The 18,606-nt window shown below is 37.9% G+C and overlaps 1 protein-coding gene across 2 annotated transcripts in view; it reads left to right on the top strand.

The window, feature by feature from the left end:
- Window positions 1–18,562, top strand: part of LOC121316826 (potassium voltage-gated channel subfamily KQT member 5-like) — a 169,463-nt gene extending 150,901 nt beyond the window's left edge. For both annotated transcript variants that reach the window (XM_041252052.1, XM_041252053.1), the window contains 5 exons: window positions 1,511–1,728; window positions 6,790–6,898; window positions 10,749–10,880; window positions 13,473–13,599; window positions 15,959–18,562. In XM_041252052.1, the coding sequence (XP_041107986.1) occupies window positions 1,511–1,728; window positions 6,790–6,898; window positions 10,749–10,880; window positions 13,473–13,599; window positions 15,959–16,813 (1,441 nt within the window). In that variant the 3' untranslated portion in view covers window positions 16,814–18,562. The remainder of the gene's footprint in view (window positions 1–1,510; window positions 1,729–6,789; window positions 6,899–10,748; window positions 10,881–13,472; window positions 13,600–15,958) is intronic.
- Window positions 18,563–18,606: the final 44 nt, after the last annotated feature.

Here is an 18,606-nt window from a genome sequence, read left to right as displayed (position 1 = left end):
TACGATCGCCTGAAGTTAAGCCCCTCATCATGTTTACAGCTTAGGTTTCGTTTTGAGTCAATTGCTCTTATCAGACATTGTTAATGGCAAATAAATTAAAAAAAAAAAAAAAAGTTACATGCATAAAAATAAAATAAATAAATCACTAGCCTCAGTCAGGGCGACCACGGCAGGTTTGGACACCGAGCATTCGCACGTGACGCATGGCTCAGGTCTCACCATGTCGTAAATGCCGTATCGACGTCATAAAGTCGAAGCAGGATAATAATGCAAAAGAGTTGTAAGTGCTGTGCATGATAAGTCGAAGCGTCGTAAGTCGAGGATCACCTGTATATATTTTTTTTTCTCAATAAAAACTTTTTTACCCTTAACAGTGTGGAGTATGGTGTTTAGATAAGTGGAAAAAAGTCCTCATTTAAATGCATGAAACTCTGAGGCACGGACACAACTAAATGTGAAGAAAGTTGTAGACTTTCTATAAGCACTGTAAACAGTACAGTTATATATAGTGTTGCATCAAAAGATCAAAAAGATTGATACCATTGCCAGGCTGCCTCTTTTAGTGTCCCATTGTAACTGCCTATTGCCTGCTGGTGCCTGCTGCATGTGCCTTGCTTAATATGGAACTGATTGCTTTAACCTCAGTTTGCATATCAGAAAGGTACACATAGCACACCCCTATGCTGAAACGCTGAGTCAAGTACATCAGGGTTTTCTAACCGTTCAAGGATTTATCTCTCTTGCTTGGCTCATAAATCCTAACTCATCATTGCTTCCATGCTGCTAAGCCTCTTCTGGCTGTTCTTTTATGTTTCAGGTCCATCACTGTCATGCAGAATGTTCTACCTGTGTATTAGTAGCAAATAGTCTCTGACTGACTTCTAACTACATCCAGTGCTGACTGGCAATTGTCTTTGGTTTCCTTATCCTAGAAAACATTGTATCACATTCAAGCTCAATAAGCATTACCAAAAATCTATTATAATTCTCTCTTTATTACATACTTAAGGCTTTTTAAATGTGTACATCTGCTGACTGAAGATTAAAGAAAATCGTGCTAGTGCAAATTGCATGCTACAATGAGTATACATTAGATGTCTTGATTGCATGGTATCTAACTTTCCCCTGGGGAAAAAAAAATATTTCTAATTATTTTCAAACTGTACACTGAGACTAGTAGCCATATTAAGGCATGTAAGTCAACTAAGCTTGATAATTTAATAGTGTCACCTTCAAGAATAAGCCACACAGAAACATGTCAAGATACTGTAATGATGCATTAAGCAGTTTTTGATTCTTAAAATAAAATGAAAGCTGTCCATTTCCGTACAATGGGTGGTGTTCAGCATAACCACTCTGCAATTGTTAACATGCCTACAACAGTATCTGTACCGATAACATGTTAACAGCTTATCATTCCATAGTGATTATAAAAAACACACACTGTGTCAAAAGCTTGACTGATGCTGCCCAGTTACTGAGAATGCCTCTCCCATTCCCTCTCTTATAGCCAGAAGTTAAGCTTTAAGGAACGGGTGCGAATGGCCAGTCCAAGAGGCCAGAGTATTAAGAACAGGCAGACGTCAGTAGGGGATCGTCGGTCACCCAGTGCTGACATCACAGTGGAAGGCAGCCCAGCCAAGGTGCAGAAGAGCTGGAGTTTTAATGACAGAACCCGGTTCAGGCCCTCCTTGAGACTCAAGAGCCAGTCCAGAACCACACCAGATGGTATGCGTTAACCTTCATGCCTTTATGTTGTACTGGTGCCAAACCTGGGCAGTGTTCCCTGACATTACTGCTACTAGTTGCAGTTAAAGGGGTATCATCTACATTTTATTAATATTTCAGAACCATTTAATATCCTATTATGTACAGATTGTTTCTGCTTAGATCATTATTTGCTGTGCTGAATATCTATTCCAGCTAAAATGGTTTCTGAAGCGAAAGAAATGACATATTAGGAAAATAATAGAATAAATGATACACGTGAAAGTTCATAGATTGCTGTAGTTATTCCACAAATGAGAAAAGCTGATTAACCCACACACAGGTCAAGGGGGTGTTTCCAGCTCTCCTTGTCAGTGAAACCACAGCAGCCTGTGTACATTCACAGCGTACTATATGCAAGGTATGGAAAAGAGTGTATGTTTAAGCCAGTATTTAAGAGCTGTATTTGGAGAATCACTTGCCTTAGAATCAAACTCTGCATTTGCTTAGCAAATTGAAACAGTGCAATATATTGGGCACAACATTACTGCCTTTTGTGGAAAAGCTGGTGGTGTATCATGGAGGGAATCTAACAACTGCATGAAACAGGTATTGGTATTGATCAAAAGTTTTCTTTGTCTATATCTTTGGAGCAATACTTTTTAAAATCTTAAACTGTTTGCCGTTTCATGAGAATTCCACAGTTCACCCAAGCCAATTGTGTGCCTGCACCCTGCAGGACAGAGAAACCATTTCCATTGTGTCTGTGTATTGTGACGGCAGTCTTCTTTATGTACCGTGTCATCACAAACCAGCTCTTTGAGGTACATTCTAAATGACAACAAAAAATCCAGTCAGCATGAGTCCAAGTCTGTTTTGATTTGTGTAGCTGCTGGCTCTGCCGTTCCTGCAGTACAACCCCCTGGCACAATTATTTTGTATTGGTTACAACCCACAGTGGATAACAAGAGGGCATTATCCAAGAAGATACACAAAAGATAAGCTTTATCATCTGTCTCCCAAGACTGGCTATGTTGCTAGGTCAATAATAGGTGTTTGTTTGTTTGTTTGTTTTTAGTTTTTTTGATGTACTTAAATTGAATGAATGAAATTGAAACTGAATAGTTAAATATTTACCCCCAAACAAGCCCTTTCAGCTCTTGTATAGTGAGTAAACAGTGTTAGCAACAGTCTGTTGTACACTCTGTGCTTAACAAAGAACCAGCACCTCAGCAATTAAGCAGCTGATGATTCTTCGGAATTGGATTTTGCCCCAGTGCTTGTTTGGCATGCCAATAGCTCTGTAGTTTGAATTACATGTAATTGACATCTCCATTAATCAGCAGGTCTTAATGAAACTCAGTTAGGTGAACTAAGCCTACATCCTACATTTCAGAGCTATGGAAAAAGGCTGTTTGTTTTTAATAAAATGGACACCAGTCTGATGACACATTAATAGAAGTACTGAAATAAAGATGTGGGGCTAAAGCTGCAACCTGTAAAGACCCACTTTGAATACACATCTAGTACTGTCGACCCTGCAGTCTTTAAGGACTGGTTTGTAAGGACACTGGATGGGTGCATTATCATCTGGAAAGCAGACATCACCATCAGTTGCTGCATTGCTGGGTGGACTTAATCTGCAATAACGCTAAAGTAAACTGCAGCAGTAATTCAGTAATTCAGCCTTCCAGTGTAATTAAAAGTATGCCACAGAGCTGGGCTGAGAAGGAGTAAGCCCAGTGATTAATTGATGAGATTCCTGATTGCTAAGCAGTGAGTAACTTCAAATATATTTTGATTCATTGTTTCACCTTTCCCTTCCCTTTCTACGTGTTGAATGGTTCTGGGGTCTTATGTTCTCTGTGAACTTGGCTGGAAAATTCAAGGACTGAATGTTCCATTCAGATTATGCACTCTTTAACTGTGAAATGTTTAAGAGCCAGTATCACCTCACACGTATCTCAAAACCTGCAAGATGTACTGGATCTTGCTGTGCTGTTTCCTATTGTCCCAGATCACTTGAAGTAACTTGCAGTACTTTTTTGATATTACGAACTGTATCAAAGCTTACTGGTATCATTTTCATTTTTGTCTGCCGTCCTGGAATTTGCGTATTCTTTCTAGAATGGCACACCTTGATAAAAGTCAGTAGATGCAGCTATTATTCCTGACTGTGGTCAAGGTGCATCTCTTAATAAATAATTAGAAAAATGATTAAAACAAACATGATTCTGAGAACTTACCATACATCGTTACTAGTCATTTTAGAAAAATAGCTAACCCGAGGGTGTTTCTCCTCCACTGACAGGGTGGCAGTATATGAGTGACACATTACTTTCTATTGAGGTGAACAGGTAAATGTTGATTCCGGCAGTCTTTTGAAATCAAGTCCATGTTATTTTTAAGTAGCATTTTGATGCTCAGAATGTTATTGCCGGGACCTGAAATGAAAATCTACAAAGGATTTGCTCAGGTAACCTAACAAATGGCAGGTCTCTCCAAACACAGCACGAAAACTTTTAGATTTAAAAGACAATGAATGTATAAGACTGTAAAGATTAAACTATGATACTGGGTCTTTCGTCAAAATGGCTATAGTTCATTCATTTCTGTTCTTACATTTACAGGCAAAAATCACTTTTTTTTTGACAAAGTACATTTGTTTTAAGCATTTTGTCTCAAAAACACCACATTTTTAAATAGGGACACTGAGCAGAAAGGCCATCTCTGTGTAAATAGGGACAATGACCAGAAACAGCATCTCTGTAAATCCTGCCCTGATTCAGATGATGAAGGCTCCTGTTGAACTATAAGGGAATCCCTGGAGTATTTTTGAAGATAGCGTCACAACAATCTCTTTAATAGCCCTTAATTAATAGAAGCACTAATGGGTAGGAAGGCTTCGCTTCATTTTCTTTTCTATGTGGAGTAGGCTTTTTTACATCACATGTTTACTTACGAAAAGCAGATCACTGTGTATAAAGACTCAGAATGATGAAGTAACTCTACATTGGATTCCACAAAGCTTTGAAATACATAATAATAATAATAATAATAATAATAATAATAATAATAATAATAATAATAATAATAATAATAACACATAATAGTAGACCTGTTTTAGTTCTTTACGGAAACAAGTCATTCTTGCAATCTAATTAATACAAAGCTATTCAAACCTAGAGTTAAACACCCTGAAAAAAAAATAAGTGATGATTCTGTACATGTCTACAATACATTAAACCAAAATATTTGACCATTGATTTTACAACCTGTCTGTATTTCAGTGGGGTCTGTTGGTAAATCATCTTACTCTACGAAATCTAGGGCATTTATTGAACGCATCCTGTTTACTTTGTCTAATCATCTCTGTTGTGTCCCTACTGAATTTAGGAATCCTGTTTCCAATCCTGCATACAGGCTCCTAAAACCACAAGAACAAATGCATACTGTCACAATGTTGGTGCAGTAAAGCAGATGCAGGAAACTTGTCATTGTGGCAGAGTGGTTAACAATGTGCAGATGCAGGTAAAGCAGCAGTGATTAATGAACGGACAGACAATGATAGTCCAGGTGTAATGATGTTTATTTTTACAATTGAATTGGTCTGATGACCCAAATGCAGCAGTAAAGAATAAACAATGATAATGAGAAGCAATACAGTGGCATGTATTGCTTTATTGTAATCCGCGGGTTTGGTCCCGAAATAATAAACAGACTTGTTTCCTAAACACCCACACGAAACACAAAACACAAACACAAGTCCACAGTGAGTGCTAAAGTGCTTGTGGTGTAATTACAGTTGTCCATGAAATAGTGTAGTGTTGTCCGGGTTTACTGTTGGCCATTGGTGACCTTTAGCCGTCTAAATAACAAAGAAGTACAATTTAGACACAACAAACAAAACACTCACGGTTCATAACACAGGTCTCCTTTTGGTTTCGCGTTAACCATTACAAAGGAACAGATCACATTGCTCCGTCCCCTTTTATGCCATCTATCATGACCCCTTGGTTAACGAGTGCAACAGCTCCTCCAATCCACGGCTACCACATTGTTTCCCTTCCAGGTCAATGATTTAATGTACTGGAGCTCCTCCCCCTTCCTAGATGACCAACTTCTGCCTAATCCTGGGAATTAATTGTCTTGTCACCCAGTCCAGGGCACTCTGTCCCCTTTACACAGCGCCCTCACAGGTCAGGAGGGAGATGTGTTACCAAGAATCATTTAGTCTTTGTAACAATGATGTGTTAGTGTTTTGTTTTTTTTCTGGACAGAAATGGTTGGATGTTGGATATGTGAGGTTTTCATAGCTTTCTGACAGAAGAAGCTCTAAGAGTAATTATACCAAGTACATTTTGACATTTGTCCCACACAGTGCAATGGAAGCAAATTGTTAAAAATGTGTTACTGAACGAAAGAAATAAGATAATCATTCGCTTTGAATACACTTGCATGGATTTCATAAACTGAAGCAAAACACCTTGGATGAAATGTGATGTTAAATATATAGATTCTCTCTCTCTTTCTCTCTCTCTCTCTCGCTCTCTCTCTCTCTCTCTGTGCTCTCTCCCCCCCACCCCCCCCGGGAAACACAGAACATTTAAATTTATCAAAAGAAAGTTAAATCCATCTGCATTGCTGTTACCAGCAAACTGTTACCAGATTGTAAAGTCTTTACCAGTAACCAAGGAAAATAACAAGCACAAGACTAGATTTATGGATAAGATAAAGCCGTAGAATCTCCAAGGGGTCATTTGCTTTCACATTACGTATTGCTTTTACCAAGGGCAGTAAACATGTGAACACTACATCACATTGCAATATTCACATGTAACATGAGCTTTAACCTGACAAGAATACCACTAATGGAGTGGCTGTGTATACACTCTGTAGACGAATGATTAGTGAGCATGTTTTGTGTATTGTGCATGTATTCGGCTGGAAGTGCTTCAAGGGTTAAGCATTTATGAAGCCATTAACAACACCACCTTGACTGTACACAGGACCAAAAAATAAACAACAACAATCCGTTAATGTTTAACACCTCCTGAATTATGATCTCTCCTTATCTTCCAGCTGACACCAATCTGGGGACTGATGATGGATTTGATGAGAAAGGGTGTCACTGTGAAGTATCAGTGGAGGATCTCACCCCAGCTCTTAAAACTGTCATTAGAGCTGTCAGGTTAGTGAAGGGGGGAAGGGGGGGGGGGGATATGTGACTGTGTGTTAATAGAATGTGCTGTCATGATTTCATTTCAGAACTCAAATCGCCCCTTGCACTTTCTCTGTCACTAACCATTCGCTTTAACAACTATAGTCCATTTGTTGAGATGTAGCATTAACACTTTAGTAACAATAGACCATAATATAGTATTTCAGGCATCACTAGCTACCGATTTCTATTTACTAAACTGGGAGAGTGTCCATATATATTGTTGTAGAATAGCGTCTATAGCAGAGATTCTACAACTTTTTGAGTTACAAAAGAAACATTTTTGAGTTTCCCAGGGACTCCCTGGGCAAGCTATTCCCCCCCAGTTGTGTGTCAGGTTTCAAAAATTGCCACCATATACAGTACAATATTAAGCTCTCTCTTTTAATTAATATTTACTGCTTGAAAAACTATCCTTTTCTCTGCATGTGTATGTAGAAATATTATTCCAAGAAGAAGAAAATATTGCATAAAATATATAGCTGTTCAGTTTTTTTTTTTTTTAAACTGTTGACGGTTGTTTTACAATCTTTCCAAAACAGAGCTGATGACAGTAAAGCCTGAACCTTGCATCTCCCCGGGGTTTTGCTCACATCCTCATAACATAGCAGCAAATAAATCCTGCCAATCCAAGACCGAAGGCAGTATTTTTTACATTTGTTCAATATTTTACTTGAATATTTTACTTGGCGGGTTTAGCTTTCTCCTGCAGACCTGACAGCAGAATTTCTATCAACGTGAAAATGTAATACTACAACTAATGCATATAATCTCATGAGGTGTCACAAGGCCATGTTGCAGCATTTAACAGATAGCCTTTCACCATCATCAGTGACAGACATATACATCACAACTTGCTATTAAGTGGGGAGCAATAATCCTTTAATGCTCTTCAGAACTGTACTACTGAACTCCTCACCCTCTAGTGGAACATGGGACAGTTCTATTAACACATCATAGACCCACAGCAATAAAAGTGTGCCAACTTTTGGCTGTTTTCTTTTTCCACACTGTAACATTGAGAAATGATCATGTCTGCTGCCGTTAATGCTTCATTTATTGTAGCACATTCCTTTTCCCCCACATAAGGGAATAAGTATTGGGTCCTGCTGCATTATCAAAACACTCACCCCTTTAAGTTTATATAAAGTAAATCAAATAGGCCTGTTCATTAGAAGGAGTCCTTATAATCTTTGTTTAATGTTACTTGCAGTCTTGTGAACTTCAGGACCATTTTTAACCTCTGCTCCTTGCCTAATAAAATCTTCACTTCTTTTAGATGTGTTTAATTATTTAGCATTATCCTTATTATGAGCAATCATGTTCAGCTTTTACTCCTTAGTTATTTGTACAGTAGAAAGAACTGACTTGTTTGATGATGATTCTGTTATTTAAATCATTGGTCACTGAGCCAAGCTGTACAAATGGTGTGAACTTGGTCTTCATTTTGATTGTTATAACATGGCTGTTTGTATATCAAGTTTCAACATCCAAGTTTTTGTTGGTTTTTTTAGGTATTAAAGTCTGATACTTGTTTTTACTTTGTTGGCAACTCTGACATATAAAACTGGATATTGGAATATATTTACTTTGTCTGGTTTTTAGTATAATTTTTCCAAAGAGAAAAACCACACTTCAGACCACAGACTTCAGGACAGAAATGCAAATTGCAGACACACTAGCTAAGCCACATTTTTCAGGCTCACATACTTTTTAGACTAATCTGCCACTCGCACTTGTCTCTGTCTGTCTCCTGCTATCATTCTGCATGTTAATCTGCTGCCAACTTTGCACAATGTTTTTAATACTTTTATTCTGTTTTCTGTATCCAGAGGCATGCCTTAGTCTAGGCACCTCACTGTTCTATAGGCTGTCGGACTGAGGCCTCGATGCTGCAATAAAGCTTTCGATACTGTCGAATTTGAAAGCACTCCAATTTGAATATTAAAATCAGGTTGTCACAAAAGTAAAACACTACTTTGTACTCAATATTAAACACTGTTTAGGAGTTCCCTAAGCTCATCCTTGACACACAAAAAAATAAAACACAATTTGAACCACTGGTTCGCAAAACAACTCCCTGGAAGTTTGCTACGTAAAGAGATTATTGTACTAGCAGAAATGTGTTCCCTGTAACTGCAGCAGCAGACGAGGAGTTGCAAAAATAATAACCGTTTTCTGCACTACTAAATTAAATTGTACGTTTTCAGGGGCCTGTTGAGTAATTGTGTTGCTTATGCCCTCTAGTGTTAATACTGTGTATCTAAATATCTAAATATGTGTACATAATAATACGCTCATTGTATTTGAGAACTATTATATTGTATAGTGTTCCTTAATTGCCTCCTTGTGGCCATTATGAGACACATTTTACAAATGCAGTGGACACTACACACTGACTGCATACTTGATAATGGTGGTGCTTTAGATCATTTTAAATTAAATATCAGACATACTGTCCTGTAAAAAGTGGCATTCAATTAGCTTGGATAACCATGGATTTTGTATTGCCTAATATATCAAGTTTTTGTTTTATTAAATAGCTATTATAAATTTTAAATAATTAAGAATTTGTCTTATTCATACATGCATTTCGGATACATTTTCAGTGTACATTTCTATTTCTTCCTTAAGTTCATCAGCATGCCCATGTAACTGGACTATCAACCTGGCCTGCTTCCTGATAAGTAATTAACTAAACATTAATGTAATGGACACAAAGGAATTGAATGTTAGTGAAAGTTTTGACATGATTGTGCAGGCATTGCATCTTTAATAACTCTGGGCTATTCGCACTGAAGTGTTCACTGGTCATTTGACCTAATCCCCAAAGTTTTATGATGGATTAAAATACTGAGTGGATCAGCAAACTAAGCACTTTACATCTAGATCAATCCCCTCATGTTGAAATACATGACGCCAAGCATTCAAACCAGCTCTGCAATATCATAGTACTAGGAATTAAAAAACCTGCTTTTACATTAATTAACTGTAATGTGTAATAAAAACTTGAACAGGAATGAACAGGTCTTTGCTGATTTATATATCACAAAGCACTTTACAAGATAGTGAGGAACAATGCATAATACATTAAATACACTGAAATACGGGGAATAATACATTAAATACAACATTAAAAACTATGCAAACACATTAAATATAGGCATAATACATTAAATAAAAGGCTAGGATGTGAATTCTAAACTTTGTGGATGCGTGTGTCAAGCAGAATCATACAGATAAGATGGAGTGAAAAACCTGAAATAGCAATTTAGACAACAGCTAATAACAGATATCAGGCTTTAAAAGCATTGAAAGCAAGAGAGAACAAGTGGGTCTTGAGAGTTGATTTGAAGCGAGCAATTGTGGGAGCTGTAAGCACTAAAGCTGGGAGAGAGTTCCAGAGAGTCGGGGCCATGAAGCTAAAATGGAAATCATAATACATGAATACCTCAAGAAGCATCTTGGTTTCATTGGCTTACTCAGATCAAGCTGTGATGCTGATTCTCAAAGGCTCAGAGCGAGTTTCAGAGCGGTTTCTAAAAAACATTAACCTGCGTATAAGGAAGCCCCATTTCCACTGATACAACAGAGCTGACAATCATTAAGTAGGGTAGTAAGGAGTGAAGGTGAAATGCTATTTTATTTAATATGTGCTGCAGTGTCTGTGGTACACCAAAGTGGCTGCTACTGTAGCACTGGGGGAAGAAACAGATTGATGAAACAGATTGATGATTGACAGAAAACAAGTATAATTTAGTTATTTGTTCTAGAAAGTGCTTTAAGCCGTCTTGTTTTGTTTATTGTGTTTTATTTGCAGAATTATGAAATTTCATGTTGCAAAGAGAAAATTTAAAGAAACGCTGCGGCCTTATGATGTGAAGGACGTGATCGAGCAGTATTCAGCCGGGCACCTGGACATGCTCTGCAGAATCAAGAGTCTTCAAACGCGGTGAGCAGGCTGTGTACGCGCATACACTACACAGAAACAGAACAGTACAGCCGTGCGCTCCTGAAAGCATGACTGTGAATGGAATTCACTTACCAATAGCAACAGTGCACTGACGTTGTAAAGACAAACTGCAGTGCAATTATCCACAAACGTAAAGATCAAATACCACATGTACAGCAACTTGCTTCTCTGACAGAGTGAGATGTTAAAAATGTACAAAATGAAGATTGTATGTATAAAATAAAGTTTGATTGATTGATACAAGCATTGGCATGTTTGTCCACTATTTAGATGTTTAATGTGCTTTTTCACTGCTCTTTGGTATTTTGCATATTGTGAATACAGTTTTTTGTTTTAGTTTTATATATTACAGATTTAAACAAAATATTTGGAAATGATTCAAACTATGAATAGGAATAAAACATGTGTATAAGAGCTAGATCTTTAACTTTGGGTCTTTAAAGTTGGGTTTTCCTTCAAACTGTCGTAATTGTTTAATTCATAATGTAAAAATATAAAAATAATAAAAAGGTAAAGGTAATGCTGAAAGTATGTATGGTACATTGCAATGTATGTGCATTTCCCTACAAGTATTGGGACAGATACTGCTGAGACCCATTGCTCACTAAATATGTCATTGTATCTTATTTTGATTATTGTCCAATCTTCAGTACATATTATAACCAGCACTCTATCCCACGAGTGCAACAGTACAACTATTATTAATGCACTACACATCAAGAACAACTGGGTGAGTGATTTATCTAAAAATGAGCTCCTGCAATGGGGACTGGTACATCTACATTAAGTGTCTCTAATTACCGTGTATTACATAGTAGTTACTTAGTACATTGTAACTATGCATAATAACATTGTAGTTATGTCTAAGTACACATGTATTTACAAAGTAACTGCTATGTAAATACACAGTAATTAGAGGCATAATGTGAAGTGTTACCAATAATCCCACCCCAGTCATTTTGTACTGATCTGTTTCAATACTTCTTGGTGTTGGCATCAGTAGCTCCATCACCTGTCTCTTATCACCCCCAATAAGTCTCACATTTTGTATTGTATTTACCTGCTTTTTTTCCCAATGTAATGTACCCTCTTTCATGTAGGTTGGATACCATTGTAGGTCCACAGCCACAACTGATGACCAAAGTCAAGACATTTTCCTCCCCCTCGCTGCACTTATATTACAGTCAACATAGCAGAAAGCAGTCCACACCAGGGTTAGACATATTGCTGTGAAGCTGTTGCTTTAACAAAAAAAACAGGGATCAGAGTATTCATATTTTAACATCTTCTTATGTCAGGGGGTCAACATCAGCAACAGTTTTGCAATAAGGAAATACATGAACATGTACGGTAGTCAAAAACTATTTTCTTTGGCTCTTCCCTTCATCACTGCCTGGTACTGTTCTGGAATGGAGGTGTAAACCCTCCTAATAAAACAGTGATTGTAGCATAGTTGTTTTGCACTTCCATTAGCTGCATAGATCTCAAATGTGCAGTTTTGAAACAAACGCATATCATCAATAGTCAAAGCAGCAGGAAAGAAGCTGTTGAAGGGGTGTGGAAAATGTCACCCTCCAGATGAAATGATCGTGCGACACTATCTTGAAACATGGCTTGCAAACAGAGATTTCTTTGTACCCATTGTCACATGTTTACTGCATATGTGAGACCTACTCAGCTGTAATCACTTACAAGTAATAAAACATGACCCGTCTGCTTTGGAGGCAGGGGAATTACCTCTTGTGTTATAGCAAATTGAAACAATTTGACCAGACTATTGTAAAGATGATATTTTGAAACTGCAAGGATTTTGACTTCCTGATGTCCTAGTTTCTAAATGTGTTCTAATCATGGGGACCGTTTTCTCTTATGTGATATCTTCTCTCTAACAGCTGTGTGTTACTCTGTAAAGCAAATGTTTTATAAAAACACGTACCATTTAAAAAGGGGAGATTAGGGCTCCCATGTGGCGCATCCGGTAAAGGCACTCCGCCCGGAGTGCAGAGTGAGCCCTATAGCCTGGAGATCGAATCAAAGCTATGCCACTGTCAACAGTGGAAGGGAGTTCCCAGGAGGTGGTGCACAATTGGCCAAGTGCTGCCCAGGTGGGGTAGGGAGTAGGCTGCTGGGGAGTCCTTGGCTCACTGCACACCAGTGGCTACCTGGGAGCCTGCAGGCCAGCCTGAACGCATATAAAGAACTGAATGGTCCTCCGACACTGTAAGTTCTGGATATGGCTGCAAGGTGGGCTTGGAGAGCGAAAAAAGTGAATGGCTGACGGCACTCGTTTCGGAGGACGCGAGTGCTCGTCTTCGTCTCTCCCGACTTAGTTCGGGGGTTGCAGTGGTGAGCAGGTTTGAATAATAATTGGACATTGCAAATTGGGAGATAATTGGAAAATTAATAAAAATAATTGTTCAAAAAAAAGGGGGGGGGGGGGGGGGGGGTGTTAAGATTAGCAGTCGTAAAGCCGAAAATGACCAATTTGAATTCAAGTTTTTAAGTCTCTGTAGTCTTTTTAAATAGCTGTAGGATATTTAACTGGTTTCATTTCTTCATTTCCTTTCACAGAGTCGACCAAATTCTTGGCAAAGGACAAATACCAGGAGATAAGAAATCCAGAGAAAAGATTCTGCCAGAGAGTGAGGCGATCGAAGACCTAAGCATGCTGGGACGAGTGTGTAAAGTGGAAAAACAGGTGAGGTTTTGTAAATTTCTGGAATTTGAATAGATTTGTTTTTTACAGCTCCCTTACTATTTCTGATGTGTGCAATATTTCAGAGTGGTTCTGGGTTATGTGGCTCCAATATTGAATTAGTACATGTTTTCTCTATATCTCTCTTTACCTAGCTTGGAGCTTGCTTATTCCATTCAAGTCATACTGTTAGGATGTGGAAGCAATTATAATATTTTCACTTTTAATTAGTCTATGTTATTAATGATACTTGACAACAGTGAGTAAAGTCAACTTATTTATTAAAGGTTACATTATTCAAGGATTAGCATTCAAAGATTATTTAAAGAAATACTCAGTGATTGCAGTTATACCTCTAGGCACGATACTCTGGTCAGCTAGTTTTAAACAGCATACAGGGTAATTCCGATATTACCTGAAGGTGGAGGTTATTCTTTTAGGAACAGCAGTGAAGGTCATCTCAGATCTCCCAAATAGCCAAATTAATGTATCTAGCTTCAGTGTGTTTATATGCTACGGCTCCAACTCTAGGGTGAAGCCACTAAGTGTAATTGATTACATTTCTATTTGTGTTGAGCATTGATTGGTTATAAACAGGGATCCTTTTCCGCAATAAAAAAAAATCAAATTCTCATAAAAAAAGAAATCTGCATTATTCCACAAGTAAAATAAAAGGTTAAAAAGGAGTTTTCCCTGCCACAATATGACACACACAAACAGTACTATTGGGTAAAAGTTAACACGTACAGTATTTATTGTTGTTCTTGTTACATTTGTTATGTATCTTTATATTGTATTTTAGTTTATAACTAATTATCGCTTTGGATAAATGTGCCTGCTAAATAAATAAATACAATAAAAATGGTTACACTTTCAAATTCTAAGCAAGTTACAAGCTTACCAGCCCCATTAATCAATAAAACAAACAAACATACTTTTTTTTTTTTTTTTACTTCAAATATTACAAATAGTTCCCTGTTGTAAAAAAAATAAATATTCATGTTAGTTAAACTCCAAGTTAGTCATCATCAAAATACAGCTGCAGCATTCCAGCTACAATTGGTCTGACTTTGGAATGGCACCACCTCCCTAATGTGCTTGCTGAAGAATTCTCAAACTGCCGGTTGATCCACTTTGTACAGAGGAATGTCGGCTTTTACACACATTTTGACAAAATCTGAAACAACAATTTCACGCTGCTCTTTGGCAGTTGTAAGATGCTGAAATGATCCAAACACAGTGGTCTGTTTCAGTGTTTTCGATGGCCCTTGTACATGTTTCCTTGCATTCAATTTATGTTTAGCGCTTCTGCCTATGGGTGGTCTGCCTACAAGTATAATCTACAGCCTTGCTGCATGATGTACAAAACAGCAAATTACCATCAACGTGAAATCTGTCCTTGCCAAACTGATCCAATCTTTAGGGGTGATTTTTTTATTGGTTTTCGGCAACTTTATGAACAGCTCTGAATACTAAAGTAAACTGAACTTGAATACCGGAAGCAGTTTTATTAGACAGGTTTATGTAAATTTAAAGCAAAGTTGTCTGTGTTAATATTTATATATTATATGTGTATTGATTTGGTTATTATCAAACAAATAAGAAAAGCCTTGCATGTTTTTTGCCCCTTCCCAAGTGTAAAAATAAAAAATCTTCGAAAAAATTATTTTTCCGTGTTATCATGGAAAATCTGCATTTTTCCATGTTATTCCGCAGCAAACAGATTCCTAAGATCCATGGTTATAAAACAGTCACTATCAACCCATGGTTATGTAACAGATATGATGCCAAGTTATCTCTATCACTCAACCTTGTACTGTTCACTCAGCCATTTAAACAACCGTGATAGAACTGGTTTTAGCAAGACCAGTGGCTTGTTATTGTGAACCTCCATAACCCTATTTCAAACATACAATTAACCCTTCAATATGACAATCTGATCTTTTAATGCTGCCAGCCCCACCGACTCTATATGTACATAAAAGGTAGTAGAGAGGCTTGCAGAGATCAAAGGTTATATAGTAATAGGACTGAAATACAATGAGGAAGGCTGTTCACTCCAGGCACTTTCAGTTGGATCTTCAGTCATGCTCAAAGCAGCCTTCAAACAAAGCAAAAGCAGATTTAGAGAATTCAATATTGGAGCAACAGAACCACAATCTTAAAATAGTAAGAGCAATATAAATCTATTCCAATGATATTTGAAGATACTTGCTCTTTAAGAATGTACCGTACTAGTGGATTAACTCAATTCAATGGGTTTAGGGCTGTACTGTTATGTCATCAGTGTGATAACATCTTCAAGCAAACAAAAAAGCGCCACCTACATCCTAAATCCCTTCAATTATTTTTCACCTTCCAGGTACAGTCCATAGAATCCAAGCTGGACTCCCTCTTGGAAATCTACAAACAGGCTTTACGAAAAGGATCGGCCTCAGCGCTGACCCTCGCCTCGCTGCAGATGCCCCTGTTCGAGTTTGAACCCACCTCTGACTACCAGAGCCCCTTGGACAGCAAAGACGTCTCCAGCTCAGCGCAGTACAGCAGCGGTGTGTCCAGATCTGCCAGTGCCAACATTCCCCGGGGATTGCAAATGATATTGACACCAAACGAGCTGAACAATTCAGCCTACTATTCTTACTCGCCAACTATGCATGGCTTAGCCACGCAGGTGCCAATGAGCCAGAGTGAGGGGACTATACCTGTTGTGACACCCAATAACTTGTCAAGCCAAATGGCTCAACCATTCAAGCCAGCAGCCCCAACAACCTTGCAGATCCCCTCTCTGCCGTCCCTTAAGCATATCAACAGGCCCATAAACATTATTCCAGTCACCACACAGGAGGGTGCCTCTGATGTCACCGCCTGCCTGGTTGCTTCAACAGATAATGGACAGACTACACAGCCCAATGCAAAAGAGAAGGGCTCGTGGAGAAGGCAAATGGGCCTGGAGGGGGAAGCCTCGGTTTCAGTGCCCTCGACAACGGACAGAGTCTTGGAGAAGTCGCTCTCTGTTCAAGACCTGATGCAGTCCACAGAGACACTCCACACAAACCACTCGAGCAGTGACTCAAACGGTTCACGAGGGAGCCAGGAGATCTATCCTGATTGGAAGAACACAAAGCTCTTCATAACAGACAAGGAGTTGGACTCGGGAACCATGACAGAGGGCTTTGATTTCCTCACACGATCCACAGTGGACACAACACCCCACTGACTTTCTGAGCCTGGAACAGGAAGATCTCATCTCAAAGTATTGGAGGATCCAGGGACGACTCCCTCAGCCTGCCTCACATCCGACTAAAAAAGCACCACACAGGAGAGTTTTGTTTGTAAACTAAGTACTTCCTTTAATCATACATATCATTGCATGGACTATTCTAAAACAAAATCTGAAGAAACTTGCAAGAATCTGAACGAATCCAAAAGGCAGTTGTATGAGCCCATAATCTCCTAGCTGCATGACATGTGCATGTTTAAATGAACAGTGCATTTAATTAATAGTAGTATAAATACGTCAAGCCCTTCCATTTAGCAAGAGTACAAAGAGATTTAGCTGTAACCTTTCGAGCTAATGCAGCAGGGATCTGCCAAATCCTAATGATTGGACTTACTAAAATTAGTGCTGCTTCTCAGCTGCGCAGTCATGAGAAAAAGGAGATATCTTAGCGTTTTACATTCTGGTGGGAAAAACTAAAGAAATCCTACTGTTAGTGTGGGTAATACAGTATTTTATGTTTACAATTAAATATCTTAATTACAGCTGCTATCAAAGGTACTGAGGAAAACAGAATAGTATGGCTGCTACTTACAAAATACACATTAGGTTATTACTCTTTGGTTGAATGCTTATTTCTGTATATTTTTGGTTAATCAGTGAGTGGTGTGACAGTGACACTATCAGGGTGTTCTCAAGAACATACTTTTCATACAAAATGTACAAATACTTTTTTCAGAGGCTTTATTATTATACCGTGGTAGAAAGGAAGTCACTTCAGTCTTAATTGAGGCTTTACATGCCTTGAACTGTAAGATAAAGGACTCTGCCAAACAGTTGTAAGTTTCCCTAATTATTATTTTTTTTTTCAAACGTATTCTTGGATGTTACCCACAGCTTTGCGACATGAAAGTTAATGACATACTGTAGAATGTATATATCATTATGTTAATATGTGTATGAGATGTCAGATGGGTAGCAGTGTACTATAGTTTATGCTCTAACAAATGCCAACAGGTAGATCCAGAAGGCTGCCTTGAAGCACAATTTGCTATGAAGTGATCTGCTAAGTAATACAAAGTGCATACCGTTTATAATGTTCTGCTACAAGCTATGTATGAAAGCCATGATAACCCTGAATAAATACACAAGACTGCTTAATGCGGGAGGGCAAAGAACATTTTTCAGCATCTCAGAAACATTAACTTATTTGGCATATGCTGTACATTGCAAATGATAAAGGGTTATGATTTTTAATGAATGTCCACATTTAGCCAAACTCAGTCTCTAAAGCTGAAGTATTGTATATCATACACGCTATACAGATTTAATGGTTTATTTCCCTTCTTTGATCAAATATACTTTAACGGTGCCTTTCTTGCATACTGTTTTTCTTTTTTATTCAGACTGTTACAGGTCTCCAGTGATGGGGGCTTCTGTTCGGAAGATGATATCAATCAGACTGTTATGTATAAGAAAATGCTGTTTCCTGCTGCGCACCTGAAACATCATGGCAGTTAATTATATGTGAATATGTTTTTTTTTTGATTTTTTTAATAAAACTAATTATTTCACTGGTAATTTATTACACAGAACTGGCCTTAACTTACATGCTTGAGAATTTTAAGGTTCTGTTTTGTTTTTATCTAATTTATTTCAAGAAAATATGTGCACATAACAGAGATATTCCATAAACTCTGTAAGAAAAACAAATGCGAAATGATCCTTTTTTCTCACATTTCAATAAACCAGGACAATTTAAAATTATACTTTGTCTTATTTCAATAAAAAAT

Source organism: Polyodon spathula, chromosome 6, assembly GCF_017654505.1.
Source record: "Polyodon spathula isolate WHYD16114869_AA chromosome 6, ASM1765450v1, whole genome shotgun sequence".
NCBI lineage: Eukaryota > Metazoa > Chordata > Actinopteri > Acipenseriformes > Polyodontidae > Polyodon > Polyodon spathula.
The sequence above is the reverse complement of the archived record's forward strand: the minus strand, read 5'-3'. Positions and strand labels throughout refer to the sequence as shown.